At 41.6% G+C, this 18,516-nt stretch overlaps 1 protein-coding gene across 1 annotated transcript in view; it reads left to right on the top strand.

Moving 5' to 3' along the window:
- LOC144000469 (neurexophilin-1) overlaps nt 1-5,168 on the top strand; it is a 37,226-nt gene extending 32,058 nt beyond the window's left edge. Inside the window, exon 2 of the mRNA XM_077494340.1 lies at nt 175-5,168. Coding sequence (XP_077350466.1) covers nt 175-948 — 774 coding nt within the window. The 3' untranslated portion in view covers nt 949-5,168. The remainder of the gene's footprint in view (nt 1-174) is intronic.
- Nucleotides 5,169-18,516: the final 13,348 nt, after the last annotated feature.

Genomic DNA, 18,516 nt, shown 5'->3' with positions numbered 1-18,516 from the left:
GGGCACACTATGTGGAAAATTTGGATTTTCAAATGTAAACAGGCAAGTACAAGCAAAAACAAGTTGAGTTTTTACATTTTGACGACTTTAGCCAGACTAGTCAAGTTTTGCGACTCAAGTCCCTGACTTCTGCTTTAACTATATTTTTCCCTGCATTGTCCCGCTTGCTTCCAGGTGGCCCTGAGCCAGGAGGACGACTCGTCGAGCACCAAGAGCTCTTCGAGAGACTCCTCTAAAACGGTGGGCCTCCTGAGCAGCCAGGCCACCCTTTCGCCACTGAGCCGCTGGATGCTTCATGGCAGAGGTCGGGCCGCCAATGCCACCTCACTAGAGCTGCCCTACCGCACACCGGCCGCCTTCTCCAAGCAGGAGTTTTCCAAGCAGGAGTTCTGGGAGATGCTGGGCAGCGACCTGCTTAAACCAGATGCCTCGGGCTCACGGGTCAAGCGGCGGCCCATCGTCAAGACGGGCAAGTTCAAAAAGATGTTTGGCTGGGGGGATTTCTACTCCAACATCAAGACGGTGCGGCTGAATCTGCTCATCACCGGCAAGATTGTGGATCATGGCAATGGCACGTTTAGCGTCTACTTCCGCCACAACTCCACGGGCCAGGGCAATATCTCGGTGAGCTTGGTGCCACCCGTCAAGGCGGTGGAGTTCGACCTGGAGCGCCAGAGCGTGGTCTACCCCAAGGACTCCAAGATCTTCAACTGCCGTGTGGACTATGAGAAGGTGGACCGCAGCAAGCGCACCTCGTTGTGCAACTACGACCCGTCCAAGACCTGCTTCCAGGAGCAGATCCAGAGCCACGTATCCTGGATTTGCTCAAAGCCTTTTAAAGTCATCTGTATCTACATTTCATTTTATAGCACGGACTATCGCCTGGTTCAGAAGGTCTGTCCGGACTACAACTACCACAACGAGATGCCCTACTTGCCATCGGGCTAGGGGACTTGTCAAGGTGGGGAGGGGGAGTAGGGTGGAGCTAGATCGCGGGTTGTTTTCGATGCCACTGTGTAGCCTGACTGGAGTAAAAGATATATGCAAAAGCCAAACAATATACATATGCACATACCGTGGCAGTTGGGTAGAGGCACTCACAAAACAGTAGAGAACGTCATCGTCAACACACAAGTTCTTACCTCAACCCTAGTCAGTCTCCATTAAGTCCCATCACTGTCCTTGAAAAACATCGCACTGTTCACCGCATGAAGAGTCTGGCTTTACCACCAGCCCGTTTCATGTAAGAGTTTCCGTAAAATTGGCGTAGCACAGTAGATCCGGGATTTCTCAGCCTGTGCCTTTTCTCAAAGAAGCAGGAGAGTGGAGCTTGAAGAAGTCTGCAGTCTAAGTCCAAACTTGTCATAGTGGTCCTGGCTATCCACTTTCTCCTTTCACACTGCCGCTGTCCTGCCCCTGACATTTGAGCTGCCCCCACCACCCTCACCATCATTTACGCATCTTTCACACTGCACATCGACAAGCTAGTGTCAAAAAGACAGAGGCGTGTGATCGCAGAACTATTTGAGCATTTACTTTTCACCGGTTGAATGTATAATGCAAAAACATTGTTTCCAGTCGCAGTTGAGAGGAAACCGCCATGTTCTGGTCACTCCTGGTGTTTAATGCATGGTCATGTCTTGAACGAGGACTTGCCATTGGATCCCCACTAAGCAGGAGGCAGCGCTGCCTTACAATTAAAAACATTTGGTAAAAACCCCATGATTGCAACAAGAAAATTACTGTACAGTATTTGAACCCACTGGCCGTATAAATTACTGGCTTATTTTGAACTGGTCCCAGGGGTACTTGGTTTAGAACAGTTTCTTCCCTACAGCAGTGACATAACCCACATTTCTATGGCGTAAACAAGGCACAGCGTAGTCTATCACTAACCTACACAAATGGCATAGTAAAGTAATTACAGTACAGTTCTAGGTCATAAATATAAAACAATCTCCACCTCAATGTTGCAACCATTGTAAACTGAAAAGTTCTCTGTCAACCAATCAACAGACAACAGTCAATCTATCTTGGGGTGGGCAAAGTTTGGCTCGAGGGCCACATGTTTCCCGCTCCGTTCTTTAATCTGGCCCACCATCACATACATTCTCAAGAGTTCTCTAATATTTTCTTTTTGCATTAATGTAGCTATTCTTTTTATCTCATTCAATAATATGTAGAAAGATTTCTTTTAACAATAAAATGAAAATATTGGTAAAATGATGTAAATAAATACATATACGGTACATTTATTCTAATTGACTTGATTAAATGAGGCTGCACGGTGAATGAGTGGTTGGCACGTCTGCCTCCCAGTACTGAGGACTCGGGTTCGAGTCCAGGCTCCGTCCTTCCTGGGTGGCGTTTGCATGTTCATCCCGTGCCTGCGTGGGTCCTCTCCGGGTACTCCGGTCTCCTCACACATTCCAAAGACATGCTTGGCAGGTTAATTGGGCACTCCGAATTGTAGCTAGGTGTGCTTGTGAGTGTGTGTGGTTGGTTGTTCGTCTCTGTGTGCCCTGCGATTGGCTGGCAACCAGTCCAGGGTGTCCCCCGCCTACTGCCCAGAGCCAGCTGAGATAGGCGCCAGCAGCCCCCTGCGACCCTTGTGAGGAATAAGCGGTCAAGAAGACGGATGGATGGATGGATGGACTTGATTAAATATTGGCTAAATTAATATACAAAAATAAATGTAAAGATATGGTATTATTTCATTATGGAGTATTTTTAAAGATATATTTTACATGCACACTATTTTTTTAAATACATCATCTACAAATGATATCTGTCAATTTTAAAATCCAATGAATTCCTTGTTTGGTACACAGACAGAGGTTTGACTATTTTGGGGCCTTTTATAATGTGTATTGTACCAAAACAGAAAGTAAAAGTAGAAATGTGGCTGTAGACCCAGGCAGCCCACCACAACTAGCTCTTATAATTAAAGTAGGATGTAACAGAGAATGTGGCTTAGTCTTTTGTCCCTCTGTGTGTGCGGGAAAAAAAAGATTACATTTTGTTGCCATCAGGATTTCTGATTTCACGCCTCGATAACTTTGACTGTTACAGGCGAGATTGCTCTCTCCCAACAAACATGCTCGCTCGCAACGCTCACCCCGTTATCGGCCCGAAAATGAAAATATTATCATAATAATTGCGTATAATTTAATCTCCCTTAGAACTAATTAAGCTTTCAGCGAGGGGCCCGGACGTATTCCTCGATGGCTGGCAGGACATTAACGGCGGGGATGTTTTAGGTCCAAGTTCAGCTGTGAGTTAAACACTCTCATTAAGATAAATGGCCGTCGGCTGATGTCTGTCATAAACAACAGTGGAGGGCAACGCACTATGGAGCGATGAATTAGTATGGACCTTCGGCTGCAATGGACAACTTACCATCTGCGAATAGTCTGGGTTTTAATTTGAACATAAAAAAATAAAAAATAAAAATAAAAAAAATAATAAAAAATAAAAAGGATTGTCTTCTCCGGTGCGGAATTGTTTTATTGACTCCATCTAATAATAATGACCAAACTCCTAATATTACAGAAAAAAAAAATTAACCAAATTACTAGACAGCCTGACCAGATAAGTTACTGCTTGCTTAGTTGATCGCCCAAACTTTGTTGACAATTACACATTTGTTTTCTTTGTGGCTTGGAGGCAGAATCAGCAGGAAAAAATAAAAGACGTCTGGGCACAGTATGCCGCATTGGCCGAGGAAGAACCTAATAAATTATGGTGTATATCTGCTGACTGGAGCTTTTTTTCCCCCTTAAAAGAAAATATCCAAAAAATAAATAAATAAAACGATTGTCCTTTGCAGAGGCTTGCTCCCTCAAAATGCCTTGCTGGCTTTGCAATGTGAGATAAACGATCTATATAGAACAGCAGTTAAAAAGAGGGAAAAAAGAAAGAAAATAAGTGTATTTACTGTCATTCATTTTATTAATTAATAAAGAGTGGGATGTGAAATAGGCATTGAATGAATGTTAAAGAGATTATTAGTGTTAGGGAGGGTAAGGGATGATTACTGTAAGAATTAGGATTACAGACAGGAAGGGTTAGGGGCTTGATTAAGGCTAGAATTAGGGTTCGAGTCAGGGAGGGTCAAGAGGTAGGAGTAGGTTATTGACGATTAGGATTAGGGTCAAGGAAATTTAGGGACTATTAGGAATCAGGGTTAGTGAAGTTTAAGGTTTGGGTTAGGGTTAAGGAGAATTTGAAGTAAGGGTTAAATCAGTTTTGGGGTTATGATTGGCAACGTTTAGGAAAAAGGTTAGGTCTCGGAGTTCGGTTTTAGGAATTATCTGGCTTTAGGGCTGGGTTATAGTTCAGGAGGGTGAGGGATAGGGCTGCTTCAGAGTATTAGCACAATGACCCATGTGGAGCCCCCTTGCGGAAGGCGACATCTGCCGAGCTAAAGATAGTCCCATCAAATGTAGGCGGGGGAGAAAGGCAAAGCCTCAGGGAGCGGTGAGGCACATGCGCATGTTCCTCAGCCATATTCCCCCCGTGACCTCCCGGTGCCTCCCATAACCCGCCTGTGAACCCCCAACCACCCACCCACCCCCTGCGCTTGCCTCCACACCATCCAGCCCACCCGCCCATGATCACTGCAGCCGAGCCAGCTAATCCCCCGGTGAGTTTAGCAGTAAGAGGTGATCCTTTTTCGCCTTTTCTGCTATCTACCCCGTCATGAAAGTGCACCCATCTTGTCCTGTGTTCAAAGTATCTTTTACTAAGACTTGATTGTGAGGGTGTGGTACGCACGCCTCTGTAACCTAAAAAATTCTACTCCCCAAAGGGGAAGCTGGTATCACTCCCGAACACACTGCAGAAATTCTGGGTAGTAGCCTCTTCTTCAGTCAGGCCCTGTAGCTACCTTCTCGGATTAGCAGCAATCGGCACCCTCCAAACCTGCGATGGTGGGACTAAGAGAAACCAGGGGCAAACCCCTTGCTTGGCAGTTCTACTTGGCCTTAGAGACTGTGACACCTCAGCAAAGGACAGCAACAGAAAATCTATAAACACATATATCAATATATATAAATACATATATATATAAAGACTCAGATATGAATAAAGTGGTATTTAAATGTGGGCTTTTATTTTTGTTTTGTTTGTCACGTGGATGATCAAGTATAATGTGCAGATGACATGGCATTTACTGTGATTTTATTATTATTTTTTTGGAAAACATTCACATTAAAGTGCTGAAAACTTTAGTCAGTGATGGTATTGTGGTTCATTCGCTTGACGTCCGTGCAGGCTGCACAGGCTTTGTGCCCACTCAGTGACAGTGCGAATTTAATAGATTCCCACCTTTTTTTTTCTCCTTTTTTTTTTGATACATCCCCTGAAAGGCTCAACTTTGTTTTTTTGTTTTTTTGTTTTTTAAACCACATTACGGCCAACATACTGGACCTTGCTTATTTTATTTTGCTATCTTTTAAACACAACCAATCATGGCTCAGCTTGTGAATGTCACATGATCAAACTTGGAAAACAGGTCAAATCAAGTAATCTGAGCCGTGATTGGTTGTTACCTGAGCCCTGAGCAACTGTGATGTAATTTTTAGTCGACAAGCAAGTGGGAAAATGGCCGCCCCGAGATGGATAAAAACTGGTGGATTTTGCTGTATAATTCTTAGTTCACAAATTCAATATTAATCAGAACACATATTTGACAGAAAGTTGTGGGTTGACTTCCCCTTTAAATAGGAAATTGTGAAGAATTGTGCCACCTAAACATTTATGTACACAAACATTGTTTAATTCGTGGATAGCAAAGAGGGAGCTTTGGTGAGAAAATGCATTTAATAGCTGTAGAATGAATAAAATTTGTAAATGTGTTTAATATTTTATGCCAAAATGAAAAAAAAGAACCAATTTACAGTATTTCACAAGAGACATTAAGTAGACTGCGATTGGCTGGCAACCAGTCCAGGGTGTCCCCCGCCTACTGCCCAAAGCCAGCTGAGATAGGCTCCAGCACCCCCCGCGACCCTTGTGAGGAATAAGCGGTCAAGAAAATGGATGGACATTAAGTAGACACATCAAAAGAATGTGGCGGATAGTACGAGATGTGCTTTAGGGTGACCATACATACTCTTCATAGCCACCATAATTTAGATTACTTAAGGTATTTTATCCTTAAAATTCATCCTCAGCTTATTTTTATCATTGCGAAATGATACAAAAGTCAATTGTTGCCTGTCTTCATATGTGTGCTGTAATTGATTGGTGACCAGTCAATTGCGTAACGCGTCTTTCACCCCAAGTAAGTTGGGAAAGGCTGTGGCTCCCCTGAAAAGAATAAACGCCTGGCTGACGTGTTGAAAACTATTACTACTGCACTAAGAATGTGTCAGGAACGCTCGAGAGGCTGATTCTTCCGCTGATGATGACGTTCGCCGGGGGGCTCTCGCAGATAAACATGAAGGGAATGTGTGTGTGGTGGTTAGCAGGCAGGAAGCGCTTCAACTGGAGGGAAGCGTTTCAACATAATTCCTAATTAGCCTCTCCCTTCTTATATTGTTGCACCCTCCACAAAGGGTGGGAAAAAGGCTAAACACTGGAATGTGTATGTAAACAGAAAAGCAGTTGCTTGATGCGACAAACAACTTGGTGTCTGTCACTCGTTTATCTTGTCAAAATACCAAAATTCTCACTTTAATACAAAGGTGGGCCAGACAATAAACCAACAAGTCTACAAAAACAACGAACAGTGTTTGCTTTGTTCAATGTGCGAGAAGAGGAGAAAGCTGTGGCACCAATCGTGAAACTCTTGTGCGACAGCATTTTCACCTGTCTCTACCAGTCTCGTCTTCAGGAGGTCAAATGCATGCTCCATTACGTTAAGCCCTGGTGACCTTCCACTTTTTCCTCCTTTGTTATACCAACTATATTTTGGTCAATATCTTGTTGCATGATTAACTCATTTGCTCCCAATAACGTGTAAATACGTTTTTTTTATGTTTTAAGCGTCCCAAAGACGTATTTATACGTTTTTTGTTCTTTTTATACTTGAGCACACAGAAGTGTTTGATGCAGCCTCTCAACTGCAAAGAACGGTTGCAGAAATGGTAGTTATTACACAAACGGCCAGCAGGTGGCAGTAGAGCAAAGAAGATCAACCAGGGCCATGTAGAAAAAAAGCTAAATTACTTACAATTTTAAATAGATTTGTTAAAACTGATGAAACTTAGCTCTATTCTAATGCTAATTGCTGCAAAACGGAAACAGATCGAAACATACTTTTTTTTCCTGATGAAAGAAGAGACTTTAATCTTTCTTCCATGCTTTTATAGCAATTGAACACAATATTCTGTGGGCCTTGCAAAATCAGTCAAAATCTAGTAAAACAGCCGGGAGCGAACGGGATTGTTTCTGTGAAAATGGCTGGGAGTGAATGAGTTAACTCCTCCAGATTAGATTTGACATTTTTTTTCTGTAAATTACCACACAAAATGGTTTTGAAGATTTCAGAATGCTGTGAAAGTGCAGCAGAAAATCAGGACTAAACTTTAAAGGTGTATGTGGTTTCTGGTTGGTGCTGGATTTCACTTTGTTCCATCTTTCTTTTCTTTGATCCTTTGTCTGGTCTCCTGATAACTTCACGACTCTGGTGGGACTCTTAAGCATCCATTTAAGGTGAAAGGTATAGTATTTTTAACAGGTTTCAGGTGAATTAATGAGCACAAACTCGCGCGCACACATACACATGCGGGATAAAGCAAGAAAGAGAGAGAGAGAGAGAGAGCGATGATGATGATGCGTTGATTCACAATAAATATTGTGAAAAAAAGCATTAAACTATAAAAACAGAAAAACAGTTGCACAATGTGACTATTGTAAGATGATTTGTCAAGCATGATGACTTATTTTTACTCATTCTGCAATGTTAAAAACAAGTACTGTAGCCCTAAAGGGTCAAAAAGGCTCAATTATGGTGGCCCTGGAAAGTAGCTTTTATCAATAACCTGTCCTAGAAATTCTCATCCACTCTTCTCAGGTGCAAGTTAGTTACCACTTGAAGGTTACATTTTCACCATTTCAGTCCCACAGCACACCATGTCCCGCATCCCCCTATGTACTATGACTGGTTATTTTCTCAACTGACTGCACTCCAACTCGCCATCACTTACGGCCCTGCAGCGAGACGGCTAAAAGCTTTCGGCTTGGACGTGCTCCTCTCCAATTAGATGGCTGTTCTGCATCTTTTTGCTCCCCTTTCATCCTGAGATTATCCGCAGATGGGCTTCCTGTTCAGAAACAAGAAGATGGGAGGTGGTGGTGGTGGGTGAATAGATTGGGACCGCCACTGCCAGCCACGCCTTAATCGATCTTGTTTAAAGCAGAGCCGAACTCCTGTCTGGGATTTAATTAAGAAGTAAATTGAATTCAATGTCAGTTAGGCCATAAAGCGATGGGGGAGACGTTGACAAAAAGGGAGAGAAAAGGGAGGCTCATTAGGAATTGTGTACAGCCTACATATGAACGTGCTGTCAGCATCGCCGAATGAGTCCAAGCAAAATGTTGTGTGAAAAACCTCATTGCGTTTGTCACATCAGGCACATCTTTCTTTCCATTTGCATACACAGTCTAGTATTGACCCATTTTGACTAGACTAATACGGTCAACTACAAAATTTGGTTAACACAAATAAAACTATAATAATCTTAAAACCATATTTTTGCGACACCTGGAACCAATATACGGCCACTTCCGTGTTTACAGCATGTTGCTTTAAAACTATAGGAGGACAAAGTTAAAGTTTGATGTCGTTACTGCAAAGCGGAGCCTGAGGACAATAATACATGAACGTGAACGCGTGAGGATGTGCCGGACAGCTGTTCGACGGATGCCTACTACAATATGTAACTCAGCTTTGATGTGTTTTTAAGTAGACTAACAATGAAGCAAGCTTAGGCCTTATCACAGAGCAATAACGGAATCAAAGCATCATCCACTAAATTGTTGTGCTAATTCAGTTTGGTTAAAGCTTCTCCATCTATTTTAGCTTAGCATAACCTTCAATCTCGATATCAACACATTGCTAAGCCAGGGGTGTCAACAGCCATGAAATGAGCGTGTGACACACGATCATTTCTCTTCATTCTCACGCTCTCACGCTTTACTTTTATCTCTCACGCTAAGAAAAATTATCTGTAACCAGGATGGAAAAATTCCAATTTTCCAATTCTATTTTTAATCATTAATTACAATAAAAAATAAAAATCTAATTTCCAATTCAATTTATAATTAAAGCAGCTATATGGAAGATTTAAAATTTCAAATCTCTACTGCCACTTGTGGCCCGAAAACAAACTGCACGCTCGTACACGCTGCGCGCACTCGTACGTGCACGACCTCAATACTGAAGACTGGGCTCTTCATATCCAATGAAACTATGTTTTCAGAGGTAAGAAGTTTTATAATGTTATACAAAGCTGGCCACTTCACGGAATGAGACTCTCGATCCGCACTAAACAATTGATGTCCACGGGACGTGCAGATCATATTGCTTTAGTCGGTCGAAGTCCAGTCCTGTGCTGTACTCCAAAACGATGCGCAAATTACATCAATTAATTGGACCTCATTCCGACGTCAATATGCAGTTACATATTGTAGTCACCCCGCTCGACTGACGTGAATCTGATTCAAGTCATTATTAGTTTGTCGCCCCCAGACTAGCGTCATTGTGCATTAGCTGAAAGGTGGGTCAGTTATGGAAATTGACGATTGTGAAAAACATATAGACTCATTCACTACTTAGTGTGATACGGCCGTGAATGTTATCGTCATTCAGTAGTAGCGTTCACATTCCGTTAGCATAATGTAGCGACAATAGGCTGTTTTCACGGAGGACAATAAGGCGACATTTAGCCTGATTGAAACGCCGCGGAATGGAACGTCTGTTCTTCATAAAGTCATTCTGTTCTATTACATTCAACTTTGCCGCCCCTTTCACGCTAAATGTTGCCGTCCACCTCACTTCCACCCCAATAGTTACGACCGAGAAGTGATCGATCTTGAGGTTACTGCTATTTGAAAACAACCCATTTTTTTCTAAACGTCAAGATACTCGCTTCTTACCTTTTGGAGTAGAAGAAAGCCAGCTGTGAATCACTTTTCTAATCCAAGTACGATCTCAACTCTCTCCACCGCTGAAATGTCAAACCAAATGTTCACTCTCGGTCTTGCCCGGATTCGGTCACTATCAAGTTTAGATTTTTTTTGTGGCACTTGACATTGTTTTCTTTTTCTTTTTCTTTTTTTTAAAGCAGTCTTCCGCGGAGTAACAGCAGGTGTTTGGGGCAGCGAAAATCTGTACTAGTTCCGTCTTCGCAACGACAGAAAACAATGAACGAGAACGCGCGTGACATCACATCCCGCAGACAGAGGGCGGGAAATTCGAAGGCTTCCTAAATAATATTGGCCAGAGGCTTGTAGGAGTACCCATTGTGAACAGCTAAGATTTTGATCTACTAATTAGAATATGTTTTAGTCATACATGGTCAAATAAAAAGGCTATTGTTAAGATATTTTGGGGGGAAATCCTCCATATAGTAGCTTTAATGTATTTAATTTGATAAGTGTAACTTTTGTGTCAAGCGCACTCATCCAGTCGCGTAATGCGGAAGCGGCTAGCCGCGGGACGCGCAGTGACACTGGGCTGGTGAAAGCTTACCACAGGCATGTTGTTGTTTTGCTTATTACAATAGCAAATGATTGCAAATAATTTTGAACTGTACTGACCGAATGCCGTTGCTGCCGAGCGAGTTAAACGGAGCCAAGTATAGTATGATTAAATTGCGAAGTTGCAGAGTTGTGTTTACATCGCTTTCCCCCATTGTTTGAATGGGTTAGCCTAGTCAGTAATGTAGGACTACAGTCTCTAGCCTACCCATTCATTTGAATGTGTCAGCCTTGCCTAGCGTAGCTGTTACCTGGCTGTTGTTTTGTCGTGTGTGTCGTGATATTTCTCTCAATATGATTCATCAAGTGAAATGCCATTAAAGTGACATATGATTGTGTATTACTGCCTGGAGAATTTTGAATGTAATTGGAGTGCTTTAGAGCCTAGTCTCTTGGTTATTATGTTGTCTTTTTTTTTATATTCGAGTTACTGTGGTGAACCTCAGTCAGTCAGTCGAAAAATGAGCCCCTTGCGGGAAGTTGGCAAAAGTGACAAAACATCCACCGAGAGATTTTAAATTCAATCAACCTCAGTACCTTCTTGTCACTTCCTTCAATATAGCCAATAGTCTATTTTATATATATATATATATATATATATATATATATATATATATATATATATATATATATATATATATATATATATATATATATATATATATATCAATCGACCAATCAGGGCTCACCAGTTTTCTGAGTTCAGCCATGTCGTGTTTGCAAGATGAGCTGTGATTGGTCGTTACCTGTGGCCTGAGCAACCGTGGATTTTGCAACACAATATTTATTAGGAATACCGTGTTTACATTAGAGGGCTGCATATAACTTATTATTGCGCCTCATTTTGCGCAAGTGGAAACATTGCGATCATCGAGTGTATGTTAACGCTCCGACACGCATGTGGAATATAGTTCAGTTACCCCCATGGGGTCTCCCCGGCCACCCGGATCTCCCTGCCCCGCCCCTGATCGATCCTCGACTGCAGTCTCATTCCAAGGTTTGGTCAAAAGTTGACAGCCCTGGCTAAGCAGCAATAGAGAAATATCGTTTACTTTTAAATGAGTATAGTGTAACTGTTAACATGTGTCAACCTTTGCAAAATGCGTTATTTGTAAGACGCGTGCTCATCACTGTCAGATGTTTTATAGACCAAAAAGTCAACTTGGCAATCATTGTTTCTTTGTGTGTAGTTACCCGAGCAATTGAAGGACTAATTGATTGTACAAAGATTCATCATAGTTACAGGCCTAATTCTGACCTTTTACGGATACCATACGGTAGATTGTGTTTAGCATTGCAGAGTAAGTCAAAACATGACAACGTTACATTTGTCACATTGCACAACTGCCCTTCAGTCCACTATTGACACTGTTTAACCTGACCTGACCACGGTACTTGAGCTTGTTTTGATTCAGTGGTTCTCATATAAATGCTGCTCTGGTAGGGACCATGGAAAGAGGTAACCTTGAAGTGGAGGCCAACATTTGTCTGGGCAGCGAGCGCACAAAATATGCGAGAGGAGAGAGGACGAGTGGGAGAAGACAGAAGGGACGACGCTGACTCATTGTTAGCTTGGCCCACCTTCTGAATAACATGATGCTGCTGTTATGTCGTTCCCATGACAATTATGGCATTTTTAATCTATTTCCTTAAACTCGAGGGCTCAATCCTCATTTTTAATATCATCAAGGTGTGATGGGTCACCCTGTGTCTGGACACTTCATTAGTCTTCCTTGTATGAGGCCTTGCTAGCTTATTATAGCATGAAACAAACTCGGGGGGACTTGTCTCACCTTTGAAAATTTTAATTCCCGGAATTAAATTAATACTGGAGGGCATCAAAGCATATTGGATGGCCAATTAATATGGTATACATATCTCATCCCGCACACACGCACACACACCCCCACAGGTCATAAAATTTGCTAGACTGGATGAGGGATCACTAAAGGCAGAGAACTACAGAGGCCATTTGCCCAAAATGTCTGACATCCTGTTCAATTTCAGGGATGGTTTGAGACTTGTTAAGACTTATTTGTGTGTCCTGTCGTGATAAATATGGACAGCTTTTGTCTGTCAGATAAACTAATATTGGGCGCCGACTGAAAAGGAAGAAAAAGGAGGAAAAGGAATGCCTGAGTGAAAAATGAGCTGGATGTTTTGGTTTTGGCACAGCTATGGCCAGCATTCACCATTCACGTTCACAATAAAGACTGCTCATCTTCATTTCATTGTCTAAGCAGATGCTGCAGTAAATTGTCTGCCTGTTCACCTTTGGTGAGTAATGCTGACGTTATGTGGATTTTGTAATCCCAACAACTCAGATACTGTTAATACATGCCTTTCCAGATGAGTCTGTATTGATTAAAACTCCAACTCATCGATACGCTGAATGGAGTTGTTGTATTCTTTGGACTGTAACCCAAGACTTAATTGCATATAAGCCTATATTGTAATTAACCAGTCTAATTTTTAGTCAAATACTTCTACACTTTCATGCCAAAGCTATAATTGTCACCACGTAGTGATAAAATTGACAGCAACTAATCCAATCAATTTAGTGTTTGGGGCTATTTTTCCCCCAATTTCGAGGGGTGCTACTGTTTGAGTTTACCCTTAAAATAAATACATTTTCATCTTATTTACTGCAAGTGTGTGCATGTTTCTTTAAAGCAACACGAGCAGCTCACTGTCAATTTATAAAACAATCTCACCGACGTCAGTCAATCTACTTCCAGCTCATGTCGGACACACAACAGTGGCGTCGGCGGCGTCGGCACAAAAAGTGCTGATGGGCTTTTTGTTACCTGGATACCACGTCCAACCAGATGCAATTTATTATCATAGCTCACCCTCGCCGCCACCGCTGCAGCATTCTAATGCACTTCTTTGATATTCCACGTTGCGGGGTTCACAGTCATCCTCTTTATTACAGACGAAAATGTTTAAATGCAAATGTGCCTCAGCCATGTATGGAATATACATTTTGACACACAAAAAGGAGGATTTATAGGTAACTTAAGTGCTTGCGTGCCTTGGCATCTTAATGTGTTTAGTTGGGAGAGCCTTGATGGTGTTGTCACTGACTTTGAGGTCACACCAACGCCCTTTGATGGTGCATCACAGATGTGTACTGTTGGCATTTATCTGCATGTGACTGTCACAGAGAATGCAGGCATGTGTCAACTGGTTCACACATAAAGAGAGTCTGGCTGTTTTTGTCCCAATATTGCCCCTTCCCAACCAAGGACGTCAAACGCCCGAAAATCTTTTGTCTTATACGATTATCTTATAAGATTGTCTTTATATGTGAGATGCGTTAAGAGTGGATTTGTCCCGATAATTGGGTCCAAAACCAGTCGGGGCCGACAACCTTGAGTAATGAACATGTTCAATATTTACGACAAAAATATTCACGTCGGTGGGGACGGTGAGGTGCACCTGCGCCACCAACTGTGACGTCAAACGGAATGTAGCCAATCAAGAGGCGCCCTAAATGAAAAAGATGAAAGTGCGCGTATACCGACCAGAAGCGCAAAGTTTTTCTTTTTCCTTTTTTTAAATTTATTTATTTCTTTTAATTGCTTTTATTAATTCCAAAACGCTTCCATGGAGGACCAGCTCGTGGGAGTAGTCCGCAAACCACCATCATTAGTACCAGTTCGTCGCGTTTGTTGTCTTCCATGATTTTTTATCTTTATGTGTGGCATCTGACAAAGATAAAAAATCTTTTAAGATTTGAAAAATCCTTATATGTGAACCAGGCTTAAAACTTCCACGCAGCAGATGTGGAATTCCACATTCAGATAATGCATTGGCTGAGGAACAAGCCCTTTCAGGTAGCCAACCGTCTGAAGCTGGGACTCAACGGTAGGTTGTCAAACACTGGAAAATATGGTTAATTTGCAAGTAAACGCTACAAAAAACTGTGATCTGAACCCGACTTATACAACTTGGTTTCTACTACCCTTTAGAGATTCCATGTTTTCCTTGCAATTGTTCCAGTTTCTCTTTTTCATGTACCTAAGAAGTGTTGATTCCTGATGCCTCAGAGGGGGAAGCGTGAGGAAAACGTCCGATGAAAGAGAGAAGGGACCGCGCCGAAAACAAAAGGCCGCCATGATTCCTCCATTTTGAGAAGCTTCAAAGCAGAGTGACGGTCCCCACGGGAGGGCCGACGCCCTCGGGGTCGACGGGATGAGACGCCCGTCGCGGGAAGTTGTCCATCAAAAACGTGTGATGGATTCTGCGCACCCTCCTAAACCACTCTTTTTTTTCTTTTTTCCCCCCCACAGTTTTCACAGTTCCTCGCGCCACTGCTTCGCCTCCCTCCCAAAGGGACTGCGACTCGCATGAAGACACTTTTCAGGAAGCTTTGACAAAAAGGCCAGTTGAGGGGGCTACATTGTGTGTGTATTAAAGTTCGTTTAGTAAACGAAAAGACTAAAAATTGAGATTATTGTGAAAAAAAAAAGATTATTTAAAATTTTTGGGGGCCTATTTTGAGTGGTCATGTTTATTTCTCCAGGTCAAACTGGCACTCATGATCAGTCCCCGATAGGAGGAGTGATCCCATTAATGATACAATGCCAACAACAGCACTACCAAGTTATGTGAATTTGGGGATCGATAGCTGATCTTGCTCAGTAACTACCAAACAGGCTGAAAAGAACATCCCTCAGCTTTGCTCTCTCAAGCCTGGCAGAGGTAATAATTTACAGAGCCAAATTACAGCTAAAAAAAAAATAAAAATAAAAATAAATGCCATTAAACAAGCACACAGAGCAGTATTCCCTCCTCCGTCAGAAGCCTTTTGTTTTCCCGTCATTATCAGTAGATCCAAACTTGTGCCGACTCAGCTCCACACAAACGTATTAGTCTTCATTTGCTCCCTCGCTTCCTTGTCAAAATCCATCGTTTGTTTCCTCTCGGCTGGAGAGCGGCAAACAAGGACGACTCAGCGAGGGAGGGAAGCTTACGCTAGTCATTTTTCATGAAAAAAGATCCCACTTAATGGTTGGCGGAGGCACCTGAGACTTGAACCCCGCTGGGAGAATCCTCATATGGCCGACAGAAAGTAGACACAAGCTGAAGTTTGCATCTGTAAATACTGACTGTAGGGACACATATGATTCTTTTCAGGGTGGCACAAGATCCATTTGGTCAAGCTCTTAATTTGTGGATTGGACTTAGGAATGGGCTCTTTGCACAAATCCACTACTTCCTGAACTCAACACCAGTCCTACATTTCCTGTCTTTCATGAGCGGACAAGCTGATTAATCCAGGTGTGCCTGATCTCAGGAACAACAACAACATTGGCCAGACACACCTGGATTAATCAGTTTGTCTACTCATGAAAGACAGGAAACAAAAACGTGGTATTAAGTTCAGGAAGTAGTCGAGTTGTGCAAAGAGCCCATTAGTAATGTAATTTCATAGAGACTCATGAAACTTCAGCACAAAGTTATGCACACACACTATGACAAAATATGATCGGCTATGACTAAATGTACCTCAAAAATTGACAATGTTACAGCAATTTCAATGTTGTCAGGTTGAAATCCTTTGTTTTGAGAAATCAGGTGTGTTGGCGGAGGGAGACATTGAAAACAGTCATGACCATGCCTTGCGAGGATCAGGGTTCCCTCCCTGCCTTTGCGCTATAATGTCAGTCTCCGGTGGGAGGTGCTCCCATGTAAACAGAGGAGCATTTAACTCTATATTTGAATAACATTCGCCGGTATCTGGATCCCATGACGGCATTTTCTTCTGCTATAAGGTAAGGGTCAATCTACAAGTGTTATAGCTGTACGTGTAACTTCTGCTTGATTTCGTGCTGGAGGGTCACATTACGGTTTATATTTTTGAGTTTTATTGGTTGATATGTACATTTACATGAATCATTGATGTTAGCAGAAAGGCATTCCGGGTTATTTTAAGACCAACTTTGCGGGCTCCCAAGTGCAAAATTGTCGACTAATCACTTATTTTCATACACATTGACTACCATTTTTGGGCTGCTGGGAATTGAAAATAGAGATCATATGGAGGGTATTTTGGGAGAAATGTCAAAATTGACATTTTTGACCATTCAAATCGATTTTTTATTTTTTTTATTTTTTTTTGTCAATTACTTGAAAACTAACATTTCCGTCATGCAGACCCTTTAGCAAGAGTGGGTCACAAACTTAGTGCAATTTAACATCATCATCATAGATCTCGAATGTGAGGCTCAAATTTGGCAGCATTGTAACATAATTTTTTAGAACTTAGTCTATGAACAATCCCCAGAAATAGCCCAAATTAGTTATTACACTTTTTATTAATGAGTCTTTTTAGGCATGGATTTTTTGTATAAGATTGCAGCTTTGTGGCCGAATTTCAGGAAAAGAAAAAAAAAAAAAAGTTATGATTACGGTAGCTTTTGCGTTTATTGGATAATGGCCAAAAGAATCCCAAAATGGCAGTAATTCATGTATCTTTTTGATTCTACTTGTAGCTTCATGATTTTCTTTAGGGGTCTAGTAATGCTGAACGTGCCTACCAGACTTCATACTGCTATGGGATACCGGCTTCATGGTACTGAATTTTTGTTTGTTTGTTTGTTTATTTTTAAATGGAGCGAGCCAGTTACAAGGAGAAACATATCTTTATTTCGTGTTACACATCAGAAGTGCATTTACACCCCAGACTGATTTTTTCCCCCCAAGTGTCCATGTTGAAATCCATTGTCATTGAAAGGTCAAAGTGAAGTGTGCTCTTGCAATTGCCTTCCCTGTAGGCATTGCTCTGCCCAGTGTCACAGTTTTGTCTTTTTACTGAGCTGTAAAGTAGCACAAAGCCCGGCCGCCGTTTAAAAGAAAGTCTTTGCATCAATTCTATGACTAAGTTAAGAAGAAATCTTCTCTTCCTTTTTTATTTGTACAGTATGATGAACCTTTAATCCACATGTGTCAAGATCCAGTCCTTGAGGGCCAGAGTCCTGCATGTTTTTGAGGTTTCTCTACTCCAACACACCTGATTCAATGATCAGGATAATTATCAGGCTCCTGCAGAGCTTGCTGTTGATCGTAAATATGAATCAGCTGTGTTGAAAGTGGTAAACCTCCAAAACCTGCAGGACTGCGGCCCTGGAGAACTGCAGTTTGACACCTATGCTAATCTGAACAAGAAAACGTGTATACATTTGTACCGACACCTTAAAAACACACACGTACGCACACGCTGCAATATACACTGAAAACAGCTAAACTTGGATAGTTAAATTATAAATACTCCCATTTATTTATTTATTTTTTATAGTTTTACAGCATTTATGGGTTGTTGTTTCCAGTTATGCCATTTTGATTTGTAATACTTATAAATATAATTGTGGGGGGTAAATTTTAAAAGTATCCTCCCCAAATATGGAGATTTTTGATATCTCAGCGATGTGTCTTTTTTTTTTTCTTTTAAGCCCAAACACATTGTGTTTAAATAACAGCATGTCCGGAGCAAGTTTTAAATTTGATTGTCATAGATCATCCTTAAAAATAACTCTAATACTGAAAGCCTTTAAAAAAAAATGTAAGCCATAACAATACTTACAATTACTCATTCATGAGCCTTAAAACAGCTCCTTAATAAGGCTAAGACATGAATTCCTCCTGAATAAGCCTTAAGATGACTTGTTAATAAGCCTTAATAATTAATTCCGATTAAGCCTTAAAATGACTCCTCACAAAGCCCAACAAATAAAACCATACTAAGGCTTTCAAATAACTCCTGATCAGCCTTAACCATGAATTTCTAATAAGCTTTATGACGAC

Source organism: Festucalex cinctus, chromosome 1 (assembly GCF_051991245.1).
Source record: "Festucalex cinctus isolate MCC-2025b chromosome 1, RoL_Fcin_1.0, whole genome shotgun sequence".
Classification (NCBI taxonomy): domain Eukaryota; kingdom Metazoa; phylum Chordata; class Actinopteri; order Syngnathiformes; family Syngnathidae; genus Festucalex; species Festucalex cinctus.
The sequence above is the reverse complement of the archived record's forward strand: the minus strand, read 5'-3'. Positions and strand labels throughout refer to the sequence as shown.